The 17,222-nt window shown below is 35.8% G+C and overlaps 1 protein-coding gene across 2 annotated transcripts in view; it reads left to right on the top strand.

Moving 5' to 3' along the window:
- The first annotated feature begins 6,817 nt into the window (after positions 1-6,817).
- The window catches only part of pard6gb (par-6 family cell polarity regulator gamma b), a 53,187-nt gene continuing 42,782 nt past the window's right edge, over positions 6,818-17,222 (top strand). For both annotated transcript variants that reach the window (XM_028461233.1, XM_028461232.1), the window contains exons 1-2: positions 6,818-7,166; positions 16,860-17,082. In XM_028461233.1, coding sequence (XP_028317034.1) covers positions 7,095-7,166; positions 16,860-17,082 — 295 coding nt within the window. In that variant the 5' untranslated portion in view covers positions 6,818-7,094. The remainder of the gene's footprint in view (positions 7,167-16,859; positions 17,083-17,222) is intronic.

Below are 17,222 nucleotides of genomic sequence, written 5' to 3'. Positions count from 1 at the left end.
ACAAGTTAGTTTCCTTTTTTTGGACTTTACTGTTGCAGGGAGAATTGAGTTTTCCACCGGGCACAGTATGGCTCACATTTGATTGAATCAGTGCATTTACTTGTGTCGGTTCAGACGTACAGGGTTGAATGGCATTTGTACTGACAGATTGGTCAGCTTTAGTAACAGAATGTAGAGCAGTGGGATGGCTTAATTTGCATTTTTGACATGCCATTGGTTTATTGCATTGGTTTGAGAAATGTCCAAGTTTTAAACACTTAAAGCAAGCACATTTGTCTCTAAGAAAACTGATTTTGGCACAATGTGATTTTTCAGAAAACTGTTGGCAATAATTCAATGAATGAGTTTTTTCACAAAATAAATATTTGAATGTATTTGCACTTTTGGGTCTTTCACTGTTGATTGGAAAGTTGTTTGTCTGTCGCACATTGACTGAATAGTTCTCATGTCTCTGCCTTGTTTTGAATAGTTCTGGTTGTCTGACAGGTTTGACACGGTCTGGATTTTGAGTTTGAAGATCACAGAAAATTGGGTCAGAGTTTATTCAGTTGTCATCCAACAAAGTTCACAATGTCATTAAAGTTTGGTCTGTGGTGGCAAGTTTCTTGAATATCACATGCAAATGTACCTGAATTGTTCCTTAATTTTATAGGGGAGTTTTGAAATGATAGTTTTCATATTTGATGACATGTTCAGTTCATTAAGGTTTGTGAGATCAGCCATCGCAGTGTTGCAACCACGGATAAATAATGCATAGTCTTGTAAAAGAGACAAGTTTTCAGCTTTGATGGTTGACCAGGTAAGTATTTTGTGCGTATGCGTTTGTGAGACTGAAATCACCTTTGGTAGCACATTTGTCTTCCACACAATCTTTAAATGCTTGGACGAATACTGTGAACTTGAGTGGATCGTCAAAAATTGGGATATCTCTGGCTGGAAGCTGCGCTGATGTTGTGATGTTGTTGTATTAGCAGATCTGAAATGTAATTTTGCTTTTGAAGAAATTGAACCAGCAAACTGTTATTTTGCTCTGGTAGTTGTACAGGTAATTGTGCAGGTAAGTGTCTCTTGATTGTCTGGCTGGACAGTAGGAGCAAACGTTCTTGTTTGCAGGAGTTATTTCAGCTTGTGCAGGTTTCAGTTCAGTGGTAGGAGTCATGATGCTTTTCCTTGCTCTTGAAAGGTATGAGTTCATTCTATCACTGTATTACTCTCAGACTGCTAGTTCGGCATCTGCAGCTTTAATTTCAGCCTCCAATTTCAGCGTTTCAATATTTTTTCTTATTTCCTCCTGCTGCCCCTCCCAATCTTGTTTGCACTGCATTGCCATTTGTTAAAGTTTGTGTTTTTCTTCTAAAGCAGTTTCTTTGGAAAATAAGGCTGGTTTTTTGGTCACTGTTTGGGCTTTTAAAGTTGAGGATGAGGTAGAGTGATTTGATTTTGATGATTTGAAAGACACATTAGATGCATTGTCAGCTGGTTTTATGTCATCATGTTCATTCTCATTTTGGTCATTTTCAATACTTTTTGTACTCTTCAAATACTCTGTCACAAACTTAACACTGTCAGTAACACTGACCACACTATACCACATTTCATTCTTTTCTTTTGCAGAAGTATATAAAAACGCCATCAAACATTCATGTGCATCTTTGGCATCATTAACAAGAATTTCATATTTAGAAAATAAGCAGAGAGAGCGGTCAGCAGGACCCCTGGAACAGAAGCACAGACAGATACATAGCAACAGGAGGCACTTTAACTAGACAGAAAAGGAGCAGCTGGGGTGTGGGTGAGTTGCGAGGCGTTTTCGGACGAAGTGTGCGGAAGTATGTGTGTTTCAGTGGTTTAAATACAGCTCTATGACTAACTCTAACCAATGGGAAGCATGGAGCATGATCAGCTGGATGATGAAGTGAATTAGGGGGAGGATGCCGTCAGTTGTTAAGAGCTACTGTCAACTGATGGGGCTGGGCTAGCTTGATTTCCATGCCTGCCTGAACTAATGCGATGCTCATTTTTTGTGGCTTTCCATGAAAATACCAGAATATGGATGAAATTTAATGTCTCACCAAGTGACATCATATTATGGGGAACAGCATAAACAAACCAGACCAAAAATGTTGTCAACTGAAACCCAGTCTTCCTTATCTGGTAAAGAAACACAAAAAAAATCACCATAAGAATGAAGCAAAAACACTTCTTAATAATCACAAATGTAACTTCACACATTGATGCCTAACCTTGTAAATTTTGCGCAATTACGTGAGGCATTTCATGTGAGTTGCGGCGAAACTACGAAAAAGAAAAGATACCCTGCTACTTCTTGTGTGTTAGCACAGGTTTAGCGTGTCCTTGCCAAAATCTGTCACGAAAGTTTTACACTTCTACAGGATTCCCAATCCCACAATGCAACGTGAGATACATTTCAGAAGTTCAAGTCAGATGAACATTTGTCAACAAACCCAATATTTTTGATAGAGTCAAAAATATTCATGCAATTTCAACCTTCAACATTTGTTTGTGAGTAAATGACCCCATGTTGCAGAAGAAATAATTTAGATTTATTGATCTTTGAAGCCTACACGATGTCTGGGTCTGTGTTTAAAGAGGTGATAGGGATCATCGCCAGCAGCTTTAATCAATAACTCCTTAAGGGCCGTGGGTGTATGTGTCTAGTATACTTCCACAGAAACTCTACTGGTCAGTAAATTACGGGGATTTACTGGTTTATCTATATTCCAACCTTCTCCTGTGGTCATGAACTCTAAAAAAGCAGAACGAGAAAGTGAATCAGCCCAAAAGTTCCCGGTTTTGTTGCTGTCCTACAGGCACAGGCACAGGGAGAGTCCATCTTTGGGAGTCTGATGAGGAAGCTTTCTGGATGACTCTTTAAGGTGATTCAGGCATGTCCATCCCAGATGAGAGTTAATGTCAGATCCAAAAGATGACAGACCTTAGTATTGGATGTCTTTGCTGGGATGACCCCTATAATAGCTGGTAGGAAACTGACTGAGATTGCTTACAAAGCAACACTTTTCCTTCCTGACGGACACTAAATTAGAAGAGAGGTGTATGAACATGTGTGAGGGACACAAGTTTTCTCTATACATATTTGTGAGAATGGTGTAAGCCAGGGGTTCTCAACTGGTCTCACCCTGGGACCCACATTTTGCCACGTCATTAAATCGCGACCCCAGTTTTTTTTTTTTTTTTTTAGAATTCAACCAGACAAATTTAGTTTTTCAAATATTGAACATTTTAAAACAGAAATCTATATATTTTCCTATGCAACAATAAAAAAAAATAAAAGACAAGTCCAATGTGAAAGACATTCAGTGTTTATTTTTGACCAGTTGTCCGCGACCCACTTTTGGGTCCCGACCCACCAGTGGAGAATCACTGCTGTAAGCCATTATTGTCTATATTTACATTCTGTGTGGAGTTTACATGCTCTCAACAATGATGATAATGATAAAATCTAATTTTTACTCATGCATTCAGTCAAATTCAGCTTTGAGTAATATTTTTTAAATAAAGTGTATTCTGTTTATAAATATGAGCTTTATTCTTACGAGTGTTGGCAGTCGCTATGGATTATATACATGCACGTTTAGTATTTGTTTTGCTGACGCAGCACTTTTCCCCTCTAGGATTGTTTCTTTTGTGGCTGTGTGCTGCGCTCTGCTGGTCATGAGTAGAACTACAACTATTAAATATTCATACATATATTAATATATAAGAAAAAATAATAATAAAAGTGCATATAAATGCTGTTATTTCCGCATGGAAACTGAAACCCCAACAGCAGTAATTGTATTCAATATTTAGCAGTATATAACTTAACTTATCTCATATTTCATCTGTTTTATTAAAAATAAATTTCAACTGTTAACATTCAAGTGGAGAGAAGAAGAAACTAATATATTCAAATTGAAATAAACATGAAATAAAAATTGAAAATATGTATTACTATGAAGACTAGAATAACAACGTTGATAATTTGATCCTTGTAATTTTGTTAGATATAAAGTTTAGATGTTGAAATGATGCTGAATAAAATCTTCAGACTTTCCTAGTCTTCTTCAAACATCAATAAAAGGTTAGATATTAATATTTTACCGAAGTTAATGTAACCTAATATTTAGATATCATATGGTGAATATTATATAGTCAATATCACATATTGGCCAGTAGGCGGCGCAGTAGGCTTGACTACTCTTTTTTTTTTTTTGTCTTTGAGTTGTTATTCACTGTTAATACATTCTTGGTTATTTTTTGTTGTCGTCGTGTGTTTTATGGTGTCATTTTGTGTACTTTTGTATACTGTTCTGGAGGTTTGAAAGTTTTTTTAAATAATTAATATGTGTATTTTTGCAGTTTTTGTGTATTTCTGCTGTTTTTGTGTATTTCTGCTGTTTTTGTGTATTTCTGCTGTTTTTGTGTATTTTCCTGTCATTTTATGTGTTTTTTTTTTTTTTTTTTTTTACTCATCTTGTGTGTTCACTGTGGTGGTAGGCCCCTGGGCCACCACCACTCAGCTCAAGACATTTTTTTAATAGAGCATGACCGATTAATCAGGCCGATTTTTTACTGTATGCAAGGGAACCGTGGATTTATTACCAAAAAATAAATAAAAAATGTGGGAGGTGAAGGTACAAGTAACTTTTACTTTGAGTACTATTTAATTGAGCAACCTTTTACTTGTACTTGAGTATTTTACATATGATGTACTCATTACCTCTGGATATCAACAGTTACATCGAATAGAGAGTGTCAGAATTTAGGTTTTTAGGACTTCTCATTGATGAAAAATTTAAGTGGAAGTCGCACATAGCTTACGCAAGAAATAAAATTTGTAAAAACATGGCCGTTTTGAGTAAAGTAAAGTTTATGTTGAATTACAAGGCAATGAGAATTCTATATTGCTCCTTTATTTTGCCATATTTAATGTATTGTTTGGAGATATGGGGTAATTCTTATATTACTAATTTAACGCCCTTATTTCTTTTGCAAAAAAGGGCTATAAGAATAATTAATGGAGTTGCTCCAAGAGAGCATACCACAGGACTGTTTCTGAGGTCAGGACTACTCAAACTGATGGTCTTGGTTGCTTTAAAAACTTTATTAGTTGTTCATAGAGCAAAACACTGTCTGTTACCGCATGGACTTCAAACCCTTTTTACTGTAAACAGTGAGACAAGCAGAAGAAATAATGACTTAAAACAACCTTTTGCAGGAAATACCCTCAAAAAAATGTGTGTCTCAGTATCTGGTGTGATACAATGGAACTCTCTAGAAAATGATCTAAAATGTTGTTCAAATATTCTTCAATTCAAATATAAGTATAAACAGCACATACTTAACTTGTATAAAGATGAATGTGAAAATTGTTAAATTTACAACAACTGTTGTTTTAGCAAAATCATTTATAATAATTGAGAAATAAAATTAAAAAAAATAATAAAAAAAAAAAGTGAAAATTGTTAAAATCGAAAGTTGATTACATCTGTTCTGGGCTATTGTTATCTTTTGGCATCGTTGAGGGCATCTAATTTGTAATGTTTTTGTTAAGAATGGGGGAGGAGTTTATAAGATTTTTTTCTTCATCCTACTCCTGTTCTTCTTTTCATGGAATGTATTATTGTTGTGTTTGCTGGATTGTTGTACCAATTTATGTTGCATTACCATGAAAAAAAGAATAAATAAAATGAAATGAAAAATGAAAATGAATATCGGCTTTAAAAAAATATTGGTATTGGCATCGGCATTGGCCCTAAAAATCCCATATCAATCAGGCTCTAATTTTTAACGTTATCTACAGATAATGTCACATTCTTCATAGGAAAGCTGTATAATAAATCAGTGTCGGCATGAGGTCATTAGGACATAAAACATAATGGTGATAAATATCATTATCAAGACTGCTTGAATCTCTTCGTGATAGCCTTGAACAGCCTGTTTTTTTGTTTTGTTCTGTTTTTGATGAACAACCTGTTCTTGTGACTGGATGCTGAGGAAAACGTAAAGTACTACGTCATCCGGTGAATCAGAAGTCCTGTGTAGAATGATGCATTCAGGACATCGGAATTATTACCCCCGTTAAGGAAATCTCTTTCAAACACGTCAAAGAAGACTGTTATATTGTGTTTAATTGGATCTTTGCTGTTTCTAATCATCAGACTTATCAAATACGTACCGACTTTAGCGCAGCTTTACTAATTATAACCCTGATTCTTTTAGTTTGTCATTAGATGAAGTAGAAGTAGTAATTAGCAGTCGTCACAGTATTGTTATTAGAAGTACTAATATAGTGAATTTAAACCAGGATTTAAAAAAATGTATAATGTTGTTTTACATTACCTAAGTAGCTTCATTTAACCCATATTTACTAAAATATTAAAGAGGGAGAAAAAAGGCTGGTAGTAATATCACTATTCCCTTAGAGATGAGGGAAAGTTTTAGAATTCATATATATATAATTGTGTGCTTTCTATTTTTACATGTATTGTTGTTAAAAAAATTACAAAATTAAACGTTTTATTGCTCTTCTTGTTTTTGTTCTTCTTTTTTGCAGCTACAGTTAATAGATTAAAAAAAAATGTGGTTTCCACAAACAAAAGAAATAAACAGCAAAAGTTTTTTTTTTTTTTTTTTAAAACATTTACATCTCAGATATTGACTTGTGGTTTGATCCACACTTGATCCTTTTTAAAAAAAAAAAAATTTTTCCCTGCCTGATGCTGATAAACCTGTATATTCCGAGCAGGCCCTGAACGCCTCACAGGATCCTATTTTTTAGCAGGGCTGATGTCATTAGATAAACTTCCACACACAGTCCCAGGACGGCGCGCCTCGGCAGGGCTGCTCACTGCTCTTCCTCCCGTTACTAAACCTTCATATCAGCCCGACTTCTCCTCTAAACGTTTACTTCAGGAGGTGAGACAGACCGAAGGAAAAGCACTGCTTCTCCCGGAGAGCGGACAAAAGGGGGGTTTGTCGTCGTGAAACGCGGGGACCGGAGTCCCTCTTTCTGCGAGCTAAGGCGGCTCAACTTTTTCATTGGAACTGGAAAGACTTTCAAACGAACCGAGATGAACCGGAGCTTTAACAAGTCCCAGCCGCTCAGAAGCCCCGAGTGCAACGCCGTGGAGGTGAAGAGCAAGGTGAGCTCCCAGACACACGGTGCTAAAGAGGCTAAAATAATATATTAATGATAAAATAAAGGTCCACATGCTGCTGCTGAGTCTGTTTAGCATCCAACACGTTTTTACACAGGATGTGCTGCTGATTCCTGTTGGGATTCACATTACTTTACTTTTCCCTCAAACTAAATCACATTATTCACACATTAACACATTATAAACTGGTTTTAAAACTACTTTACAGTTTGTACCACCTCCACACATAAAGTGAACCTCAGTCTGCCACTGGTTCCCATTATGTAACCCACTAAAGACACTCAAATATCACATATTTTCAACCAGAGGACACTTTTATTTACTGCATGTTTGTTATTAAAGAACGAACTTAATGAGTATTTATTTTATTAACCATAATTTAAAACTACAGTCTTTCATTATCAGGCTTTGTTTTTATGGAGGTAGATTTGTGTCTTTATTATTCAATAATAAAAACTCACTTCAATAAAAAAAAGTTTATTTAAATTAAAAATAATTATTTTCAATCAAAGGAAAAACGTGTTGAAATGCAAAAAAAAAAATCTTCTGGTTTTTTTCATTAAAATGTTTTTTTCTTCTTTTTTTTCTATTCACAAATGCACTACCCATAATATCTCAAATACAAATCCAAGAAAAAAGTTTTTCTTTGGTTGAAAATATTTTGTTTTTGATTGAAGTAAACTTTTTAGAGTTTTTATTTTATTGAAATGTTTTTTGTTTTTTTGTATTTTTGATGACGTCATTACATTTTTTTATTGAAGTTTTTATGATTGAAAAGGTTTTATTATTATTTATTTTTACTTTATTGAATAATAAAGACACAAATCTACATCCATATATTTTAAGATTTATTTATTTTTCTCCCTCATTGGCCATGAAGACCATTTCCTGTCAGTTTTTATTTTTTCATGTTGGCCTATAAGATCCATTATTGGTGGTTGGGGGGAAAAACAAAAATAAAATGTTGTTATTGAATATGAAACGATTCTTAAACATCTATAGATCTATTGTTTACCATAGGTTTTTCAAATTGTAATACAAACCAGGTGAGTTCTTGGATATTTCATTTACACTATAAAATATTAAAGGTGCTGTCAGGTGTTACTCAACACTTATTTAACAGCTGACTGATGGTAAATGGATGATCAATCATCGAAACTCGGGTTGTAATCGAATCGAAACTTCATGAATCAAAATTCAGCATTGTTTGTTTGTTTTTACTCCCTTTATATAAGTTATAAAAATGTCACATAATAGAGCTGTTCCGTACCCTTTATGTTAATTTCTGTGAAAAACAAATTTAATGGAGAAATTAGGCTGAATAACCATCATGCAAACTCTGAACAGGTGTCAAAATATATTCTGATTTTTAAAGAAAAATAAAAGGAAATCCTATTTTTGACTATCCTTATGGAAACCATCTTTTTTGCCTTTTTGATGACATTAAACAGCACATCTTGGCAGGATTATGCTGATTGATGCAGTATTGTGCACATTTGGCCTTTTTTTGCAGTCAAAGCAGAAATTAGTTTAAAGCTATTTTATTTCAAGTATTCCATTTAAATTGGAGTTTTCATCTGCTTTGTGTTCCGTGAGCAGCGTAGTTTCAGCCTTCTTGCTCTTTCAGCCGTTGTTTTTTAACCTGCAGACATTAAGTAAACCATGAAGTTTTTTCACCAATTTCAGTCTTATGTAACTGCAACCACTAATTTTTCAAGCTCTCAACCAGGGAAATTGCTCTGTCATGCATTTTTCTACAGTAAGTGCTCGTCTACTGAACATTTGCTTTCATTGAAGAACAGATTTATATTAGTTTTGGGCATTGGAGAAGTCAAAGATTTTAACCACAAACAGATGATTTATTCCTTGTTAAAGCTGAGCTTTGTGATCTTGGGGAAAGCAATGGAGAGGCGATCTTAAATGGAGTGCACAGATGAGTTTGTTTTTGGTTTTTCTTTTTGGTTCCCTTTAAAAATATATTAAAAACATTTTGGGAGTCTGAGGCTCCAATTGAATTTTTCAACTTGAAGCAAAGAATAAAGGGACTTTTTACAGATAAGAACTTGTTTTAGTTTTTTTTATAGATATTTTTATATAACTTAATAGGGATCAACCGATATGGATTGTTTTAAGGCCGATGTAGATACCGATTTTTTTTTATTTTTTATTTTTTATTTTTTTTTTCCCCATCAGCCTTAGCCGATGACCTATCCGGACTGCCGATATTTGGAGCCGATACTACTTTTCCTCCCTCAATTTACATCCTAAAAATTACACAATGATGATAACAAATGGTACGAGTCTCAATTTTTAAACATTTTTTTTAAAAAAAGAGCATTGATTGAAATTAACAAAGGTGAGGTAGCTCTCTGTAAATAATACAGATTGGCGAACGCAGCAGCCCACATCGGCCAATGCCGATACACGTAAAAAACGCAAAAACTGGCCGATAATATTGGCCGGCCGATGTATCGGTCTATCACTATAACATACAAGCAGAAAATTCACTTAAATATTAAACAGTGTTGGGCAACCAACTAATACTAATTGCCAAATAATTTTAACAAAACGGTTAGCTGCAAGTATTTTCTTTACTCAACCTTTAGGCCATGATTCAACACTTTTAATGATCCTAAGTAGAGGTTTGGAAACAAAATTATTTCCGAAATTGGAATTAAAGACGTTTAAAAAAAAAAAATAAAAAATTTAGAGTATTATTAAATAAATAATAATAATATTAATCAAATAATACTTTAATTTTCTGTAAAAAAATATTCTTTGACTTAATCAACAATTTAAGAGAGCAACACTTTCCTTGAGGTTTATCAGCATATTTTGTACAGAAAATTAATTGTTTATTTCTACAATAGCATGTGTGAACAACAATGGGAGGAAAAAATACCTGTAAACTTAGAAGAAATACAATATGGTGAATTACAATCTAACTTGACCAGTAACCTGAAATCTGACATGTAACTCTACACAAAACCTGTGGGAAAAGGATAGAATGATCCTTCAGGATATATAATATTAAAATACATACGTATAATGAAAACAGTAGCAGCAGCTTAAACCCATGGCAGAAAACTAAGTAAATGCTTTAGTTGTTGCTTTAATTGAAGTGACATTTGTACAGATGTGGTTACACACAGTTGTCAATAGTGTCTGCATGTGTTTTCTCAATAAAGAAGATGCTAATCTGTACAGCAGTTTGACAGCTCTAGGTTTGCAGCAATGCTAAAGAGCCTCAACAAAAACAACATGACATTATGAGTGTTTACATGGTAGGCTAATGTGGTAACGCTACAATTCAAAAGAAGAGTGAAACCTATCCCATCCACCATCACTTTACGGGTTTAACCACATCACGTGCTCAAGCTTTTACCAAAGGTCTCATTAAGGTTAAGAGTTAGAACACACCCTGGACGGTGTGTGTTTAAAGGGGAAAACTGTGAGTCAATGTGTGATATTGTCAGGGTATATTTAAGGCCAAATGTGGTGTTTCTGTACGGATGTTTCTTGTTATTATTCTTCTGACACGTTACTTGGCTTTTTTCAGGTCTTTCCCGACTGCAGAATTTCATGAAATTTGGCAGGACTCTATAGTTTGAAAATGTAACTTTTAGCTCTTTTCCATGTTGTATTGGTTCAAATAAATTAAGGATAAAGCCATCCACAAAAATTTACATACCCAATTGCGTGATTTCCTGAAAACGACCCTATAATAATAATAAGCAGTACTGTTTTATGGTTTGTAGAGGCCTGCAGAATCCTACCTATCTTCCCTTTTCAGCTAAAAAAGTGAACATGACTGATTAATAAAGTACTATAGAATATTATTGTCATTTGACCCACTTGTTTATTAGTGTCACCAACATTTTTACTCAGGCAAAGCTGTAGCTGTGTGGTTTTCCCTTAAGAATGGCACGCTGCACACAGGACGTATCCGGTTGGGTCCTTTGAATCTTTCCACTTTCCGTGTGCAAACAAGTAGAGGCGTGGATTCAGGTAGATTGGCAGAGGAAGTGGAGCTGTTGAGGGCGGGACATCGAGACGTCCTCTCAGAAACTCCAGATATCAGCTTTAAGAACCATATAAAAACCAGTTTGCTTGATGCTGCTTGCAAAAGAGAAAACCAGTTCATCACTACCACTGCTGACTTGTACTGACCAGTCTAACGTCATCAGCCTCTGGACATCTTTCTCAACAATAACATGTTTTTATTGATTCCTTCAAAAAAAAAAACATTCTATTGATTTATAGCAGAACAAAAACAACTAAATCTCTATTCACTGTCATACCCACACTGTGACCTAGATCAGTGGTTCTCAAATGTTTTTTGCTCAAGTACCCCCTTTTTTTTAACTTTTGAATCCAAGTACCCCCCTTTGTCCGACTACAATTCTGTGAAAAAACAACAAAAGAGCACAATGATGGAACAAAGGAGTGATAAGGCACATTTGAAAGAATTTCTTTTCGTAAATTAGTTAAATGAAACAGTATTTTGTGTTTTGGTGTTATTTTGTGTATTTTGTTGTTGTTTGTCATTTTTATAATTGAGTATATTTTTCCTCTTATTATCTGTGTTTTTGTTTTTGTTGGTATTATTTAAATTATTCTCTCTCTGTGTGTTTTTGGTGTCGTGTGGTGGTTTCTCATGTCGTTTTGTATGTTTCTGTTATTTTTGTGTATTTTGTCGTGATCTTGTGTTATTTTTCTCTTTAGTGTGTGTTGCTGGTAAGTATTTTTCACTCACTGCATGTGTTTTTGGTGTCATTTTATGTATTTTGTTGTTGTTTGTTTGTTCTTTTCCTTATTCAGTATATTTTTCTCCTATTTTGTGTGTTTTTGTTGACCCCTCGGGGTACACGTACCCCCCATTTGAGAAACACTGACCTAGATCACAAAATGACTTTGAAGTAGAAAATTAATAGGCTGAGATGAGATGCTTTTGGTTTTCAGCTAGCATGTTTAGGCTAGCTATGCCTCGTCCTGTCTGAACGTAAGACTCGGGTTGTCCTGGGGGGAAATCTGTGTGCGTCTGTTCATGATTGGCGCTGCGTGTCTGGTTCTCACAGGTTCTCGTTTGGTTTTCTCAGGGCAAGCTGGGCCAGTGATAACCTTATCAGGAGTAACGCTAAAGGTGCACGGCGGGCTGTCATGGAGCCTCAGGCAGAAGCTGGTTTCACTCGCTTTAAGCTGTTATCAAAGACACAGATAGTGAACAGGAATGAGTGGGAGCTGGGTGGGAGGAGGAGGACCTTGTTGTGAATCATCCACCTCTTCATAAACCTATTAAAAAAACCTAATCATCGCATCCTCGTGTGTGCGAGTCATGATCGTGCATATATGAGTGCTCATTTAATCTGTAGGAGAACCTGTTGAAATGCTTGTGCTGTTCTGAAAACTAATGTCAGTTATCTTCCATTTTCTCCAGTCAGTTGGGCCTCCCGACATGTTTCAGCCTGTCGGACATCCCTCTGCTCTGATTGGCCTAGAGCAGCAGTGATGTCATCCAGTGATGTGGTGTATTCTTAGGTTCAGGTTTAGTATTGCATCCCGTGATTAATCAGATCTTGTCCTGACTTGCTTACAGTCGTGGATCGAGTCATTCTTTTAGACACAGATTGTTCACATTCGGAAGTGCAGCTTCAGTCAAAAAGGACAACGTAAACAGTCAACGCAAAAACTGCACCCGCTGTTACCCAGGAGTGTAATTATTGTTGTGGAAATAAAGCTTTACAAAGTTATTTATAGTTTGTAGTTATATAGTTTGTAGTCTACACACTTTAACTGATGCTGGGAATGTCTGCAAACCTGTTTACAAAAAAGCTGAAAATTGCTGCTTCATCTGCTGCCTTCAGCCAAACACGCCCCTGTAACCCCCCCCCCAGCCTCTGAACACGCCCCCTCTTAAATTCACATGTCATCTTCTTCTAATTACAGAGCTGCTTAATGTATCCCCCACCCGCTCTTCTTTTTCGTCCTCTTCTTCTTCCCTCCAGTCAGCTTACCACCGCTATGTCAGCAGTTTTACACCGCTCCCCCCTCGCCCTCCTTTTCCTCCCCCTCCTCCTCCTGCCTCTCCCCACACATCGCTCCACTCTTCTTCTCTGTGCACTGATTACTGTAACAAACAGCAAGTTATCCTGCAAATGACCAGTCTTTGATTCAGACGCTGCTGTGACAGTTATTTTCTGTCTCTTGGGTTTATTGAGGCATGTTCTCTAGTTTCTCTCCTGTGCCCTAGCGTGTTGTCTGTTGACCCCAGTGTGATCCCCTCAACCAATTTCTCATTGGTGCAGAGAACGTAGTAGTTTTTTGTGCGCAAAAAAGTAACTCTCCTGAGACCTTCTGTTGTACAGCAATATGCTTTAGCAAAATGCAGCTGATTTGATTGTTAATTAGTTATGATTTGGATCCTGAAGTGCGTTTAATTTGACCTTAGCATGGATATGCCCGAGGAGATCAGGTCTGCTTACCGTCAGAATTTTCAAATCACTTCTTTGCCTTCCCTGATTTTTAGGAACTTTTAACTTGTTCTTTTGTTTATGTTTTTTAAACTGTTTTATTCTCTGACCAAAACTTTACATTTTTTTATTGTGTAATGTATAGCTGCCTTTGGAAAGCACTTTGTAACGTGTTTTGAAAAGTGATATATAGATAAAGTTTATTATTATTATGTTTACATTCAGTAGAAAATTAAAGATTAAGAGTTCTGGGGCAGCGTTGGACTTATGACGCAAACTTTTTATATTTATATTTATCTATGTTTAAGATTTTAACATAATTGAGCACCATCAATGTATGGATCGAGGAAAATCTGCCCTCTTGTTTGAATGGGCTGATGCACTTTTTTCTTTGTTGTTAATTTGCTCGTCATGACACTGGAAGATGTAATGTATTGTTAATATTCAGGAGTCTTTCTTGTGCTCTTGTTGTGAAAAGCTAGAAATTGTAGAGGTTGTCCTTTATGTGCAGCAGTTATTGACAAATATCATCTGCTTGATATAATAAAGTAAATATCAGTAACAAAATGACAAGACATATTTTTTTTTTATTGCCAATAAAAAAAAAATATGTGCACCCTTTTTATTAAAAAAAACACACATTAAAATGACTTGTAACAATGATTTTATACCTTCAGGCATTTTGGTCAGGGTATGACGCACTTTCGTTGATTGACGTGGCCTGTCGCTTTAAGGAAATGGTGCATTGTGTGAAGTGTAGTTTTGCCGTTTGTTCTTAATGGGAAGCAGCCATGTGTAAAGCCATTTTATACATAATTCTGTATTTAAAACACTAGTGCAGTGCCCGTAGGAAGTACGTATAGCTATAGAAAAGTGGGAGGTTCAGTAGCTTTTTCATTGATGGCCAAATGAGGTTGTGTTTGAAGGTTTGTTGTGAAATGTGTAGAGTGATCACTATTGTTTTTATATATTTAAATGAATAAATTGGGAAAAAGCAACACACCAACATGAAGTCATGCCGTGAGAAACACTTGGAGACACTCACGTTCCGTGCTGCAGCAATGGAATATTTTTGTAATCATGTATTCTGTCGATTTTTTTTTTTCATCGAGTAATCGGATAAATTACACTTTTGTGTTTGTAAACATTGAACAACTATATCAATAGTGTGTTACAAAATATGAAAGACCTCTTAAAATGAGCAAGCAATTGTCAGTTATTCCTCAAAATGTTATTCAAAACTTCAACACTTCAACTTTACAGTAAACAAATGCGAGGGCAAAAAAAAAATGTATATATATATACGTATATATACTGTATATACACGGTAATAGTTTTTGTGTGTATATATATATATACAAACTATTACCGTAGGTTTATTGTAATAAAAAAAAAAGTGAAACGGGTTTAGCCACTGCTATAACCCATTTGGTAAGACCTGCAGCTTCCTCCACGGTGCATGACAAAGTTGTTCTTGGGCTACTGTGGGAGACAAAAAAAAAAAAACTCACTCAAGTAAATTTATATGCTAATGAACGCATCTTTGTCCATATATAGAATTTTTGAATATTGTTGAGTTTTTTTTTCTTTTATTAATTTTTATATTTTTGTCGTTTCTCTGCAGTTTATTTTTATTTTTTTTGAAGTCATGTATTTCTGTATCTTTCTGATGTCTTTATGTGCATTTTTTGTATAATAATGTTTTTTGTTGCCATTGTAGTGTGATTCTGGAGTCATTTTGTGTGTATCTGCATCTGTAATTTTGTGTATTTTTTGTATAAATATTTCATTTTGTGTGTTTTTTTTTTTTTTACTCATTTTCATGTTTTTGTTGTTGTTTGGTGTATTTTTCTGTATTGTATTTTTGGAGTCATTTTGTGTGTTTCTGGAATCTTTTTGTTTATTTTTGTACATTTTTGTTGTCGTTTGGTGTATTTTTTGTATAAATATTGTTTAGTTTTTTGTTTTATTTTACTCATTTAGTATACTTTTTTATATATACCTTATGTGGTGTGAGGGTGTGTTTTGAGGTGTGTGTTTTTTTTGCTGCAGTTCTTCCGGGTGTTGAACAACTACCCCCTGCAGCACAAACGCACGCACAAAGCGAGGCACTGTGCAGTGTATACACACACATGCGCCGCTGTGCAGACGTTTTCTGTTTCATTCACACTCCATTGGTGTCCCCGTCTTCCACCATTGCCAGGGTGAAGATAGCACACGCGAGCACACAGCGCGGTGGCTCTGCTCCGCTCGCCACTGTGATTGGCTCTGGGTGCACACGTGGCTCTGCTCCAGTCGCTGTGGACAGTTTTATGAAATTATTCATTAACTATATCATTGCAGTCTAAACAAATGCGACGTTGCACAGCTTTGAACCAAGCTACAGCCATGTTGAAAGTATAAGCTCTGTCTGTCCCTGAACACCAGAGATATTTGAGCCACAAACACACAGACAGACAAAGATTCCTTGCTTTATAGATAGCTGATTTATTGTCACTCGGTATCATATATATTTTCAAAATTTCACATCAACTGTATCCACTAAGGGTCCTACTTCAATCTAAGAAAAATTGCCATGTAGATCATGTAGAAGCTTTGAAGAACGTTATTCGTTGTGGGTATGGGATTTTCAGAGAAAAAGGTTATAATTCCTGAATCTCCTGTTGGATTTAATAATCCGATGGTAACTTTTGTGCTTTCTAGAGTAGAAACTTCTTCTCCATACATTATTGTGTTAAGGCCAGAACACACAATCTGTGCAGTATGTTGAGCTTTTCTTTATTCAGATGAGGTTTTTCAGGACATTTTAAATTTTTTATCTCCCGACATGTTTCGACTGTCAACTGCCAGTCTTCGTCAGAGGAGTTCTGCTGATCGCCTTTGATGGTTCCTTTGAAGTTTCACTAGATTTACATAATAATAATAATAATGGCTTGGATTTAGCGCTTTTTTCGAGGGGACTCAGAGCGCGTTACAGAAACCATTATTCATATTTGTCTTCTTTTTTAACAGTATGTTTAGTTGAGGTTTCGTTTATTCAGACAACGCATGTCAGGAAATTTTTATCTCCTGACATGTTTCGTCTGTCAACTGCTAGTCTTTGTCAATTGCACAATCTTTGCAGTTACAGCCTGGATATTTCTCCTTCCTGTTTGATTCTCTCTCTGACCGTTGTGTATCTTTTTATTTCTTCCTGTCTCCTCCTCAGTATGAGGCTGAGTTTCGCCGGTTCTCCGTGGACCGCGCCAAGCCTGGAAAGTTTGAGGAGTTTTACAAACTCATTCTGCACATTCACCGCATCGCCAATATGGAGGTGATGATCGGCTACGCTGACATCCACGGCGACCTGCTGCCCATCAACAATGACGACAACTTCTGCAAAGCGGTTTCCACGGCTCATCCTCTGCTCAGGATCTTCATTCAGAGACAAGGTGAGCGGAAAGGTGGTCAGCGCTTACTCCATGTCGTAAAACATTCAGATTCAGAAATGAGTGAAACCAGTAGAACAATAATTCATACCACTGATATCATGGTGCAGAATCCAATAGAAATAGTTCCTCTGATTATCCTT

This window comes from Gouania willdenowi, chromosome 11 (genome assembly GCF_900634775.1).
Source record: "Gouania willdenowi chromosome 11, fGouWil2.1, whole genome shotgun sequence".
Lineage (NCBI taxonomy): Eukaryota > Metazoa > Chordata > Actinopteri > Blenniiformes > Gobiesocidae > Gouania > Gouania willdenowi.
Note: the sequence above shows the minus strand (reverse complement) of the source record. Positions and strands in the feature narration are given on the sequence as shown.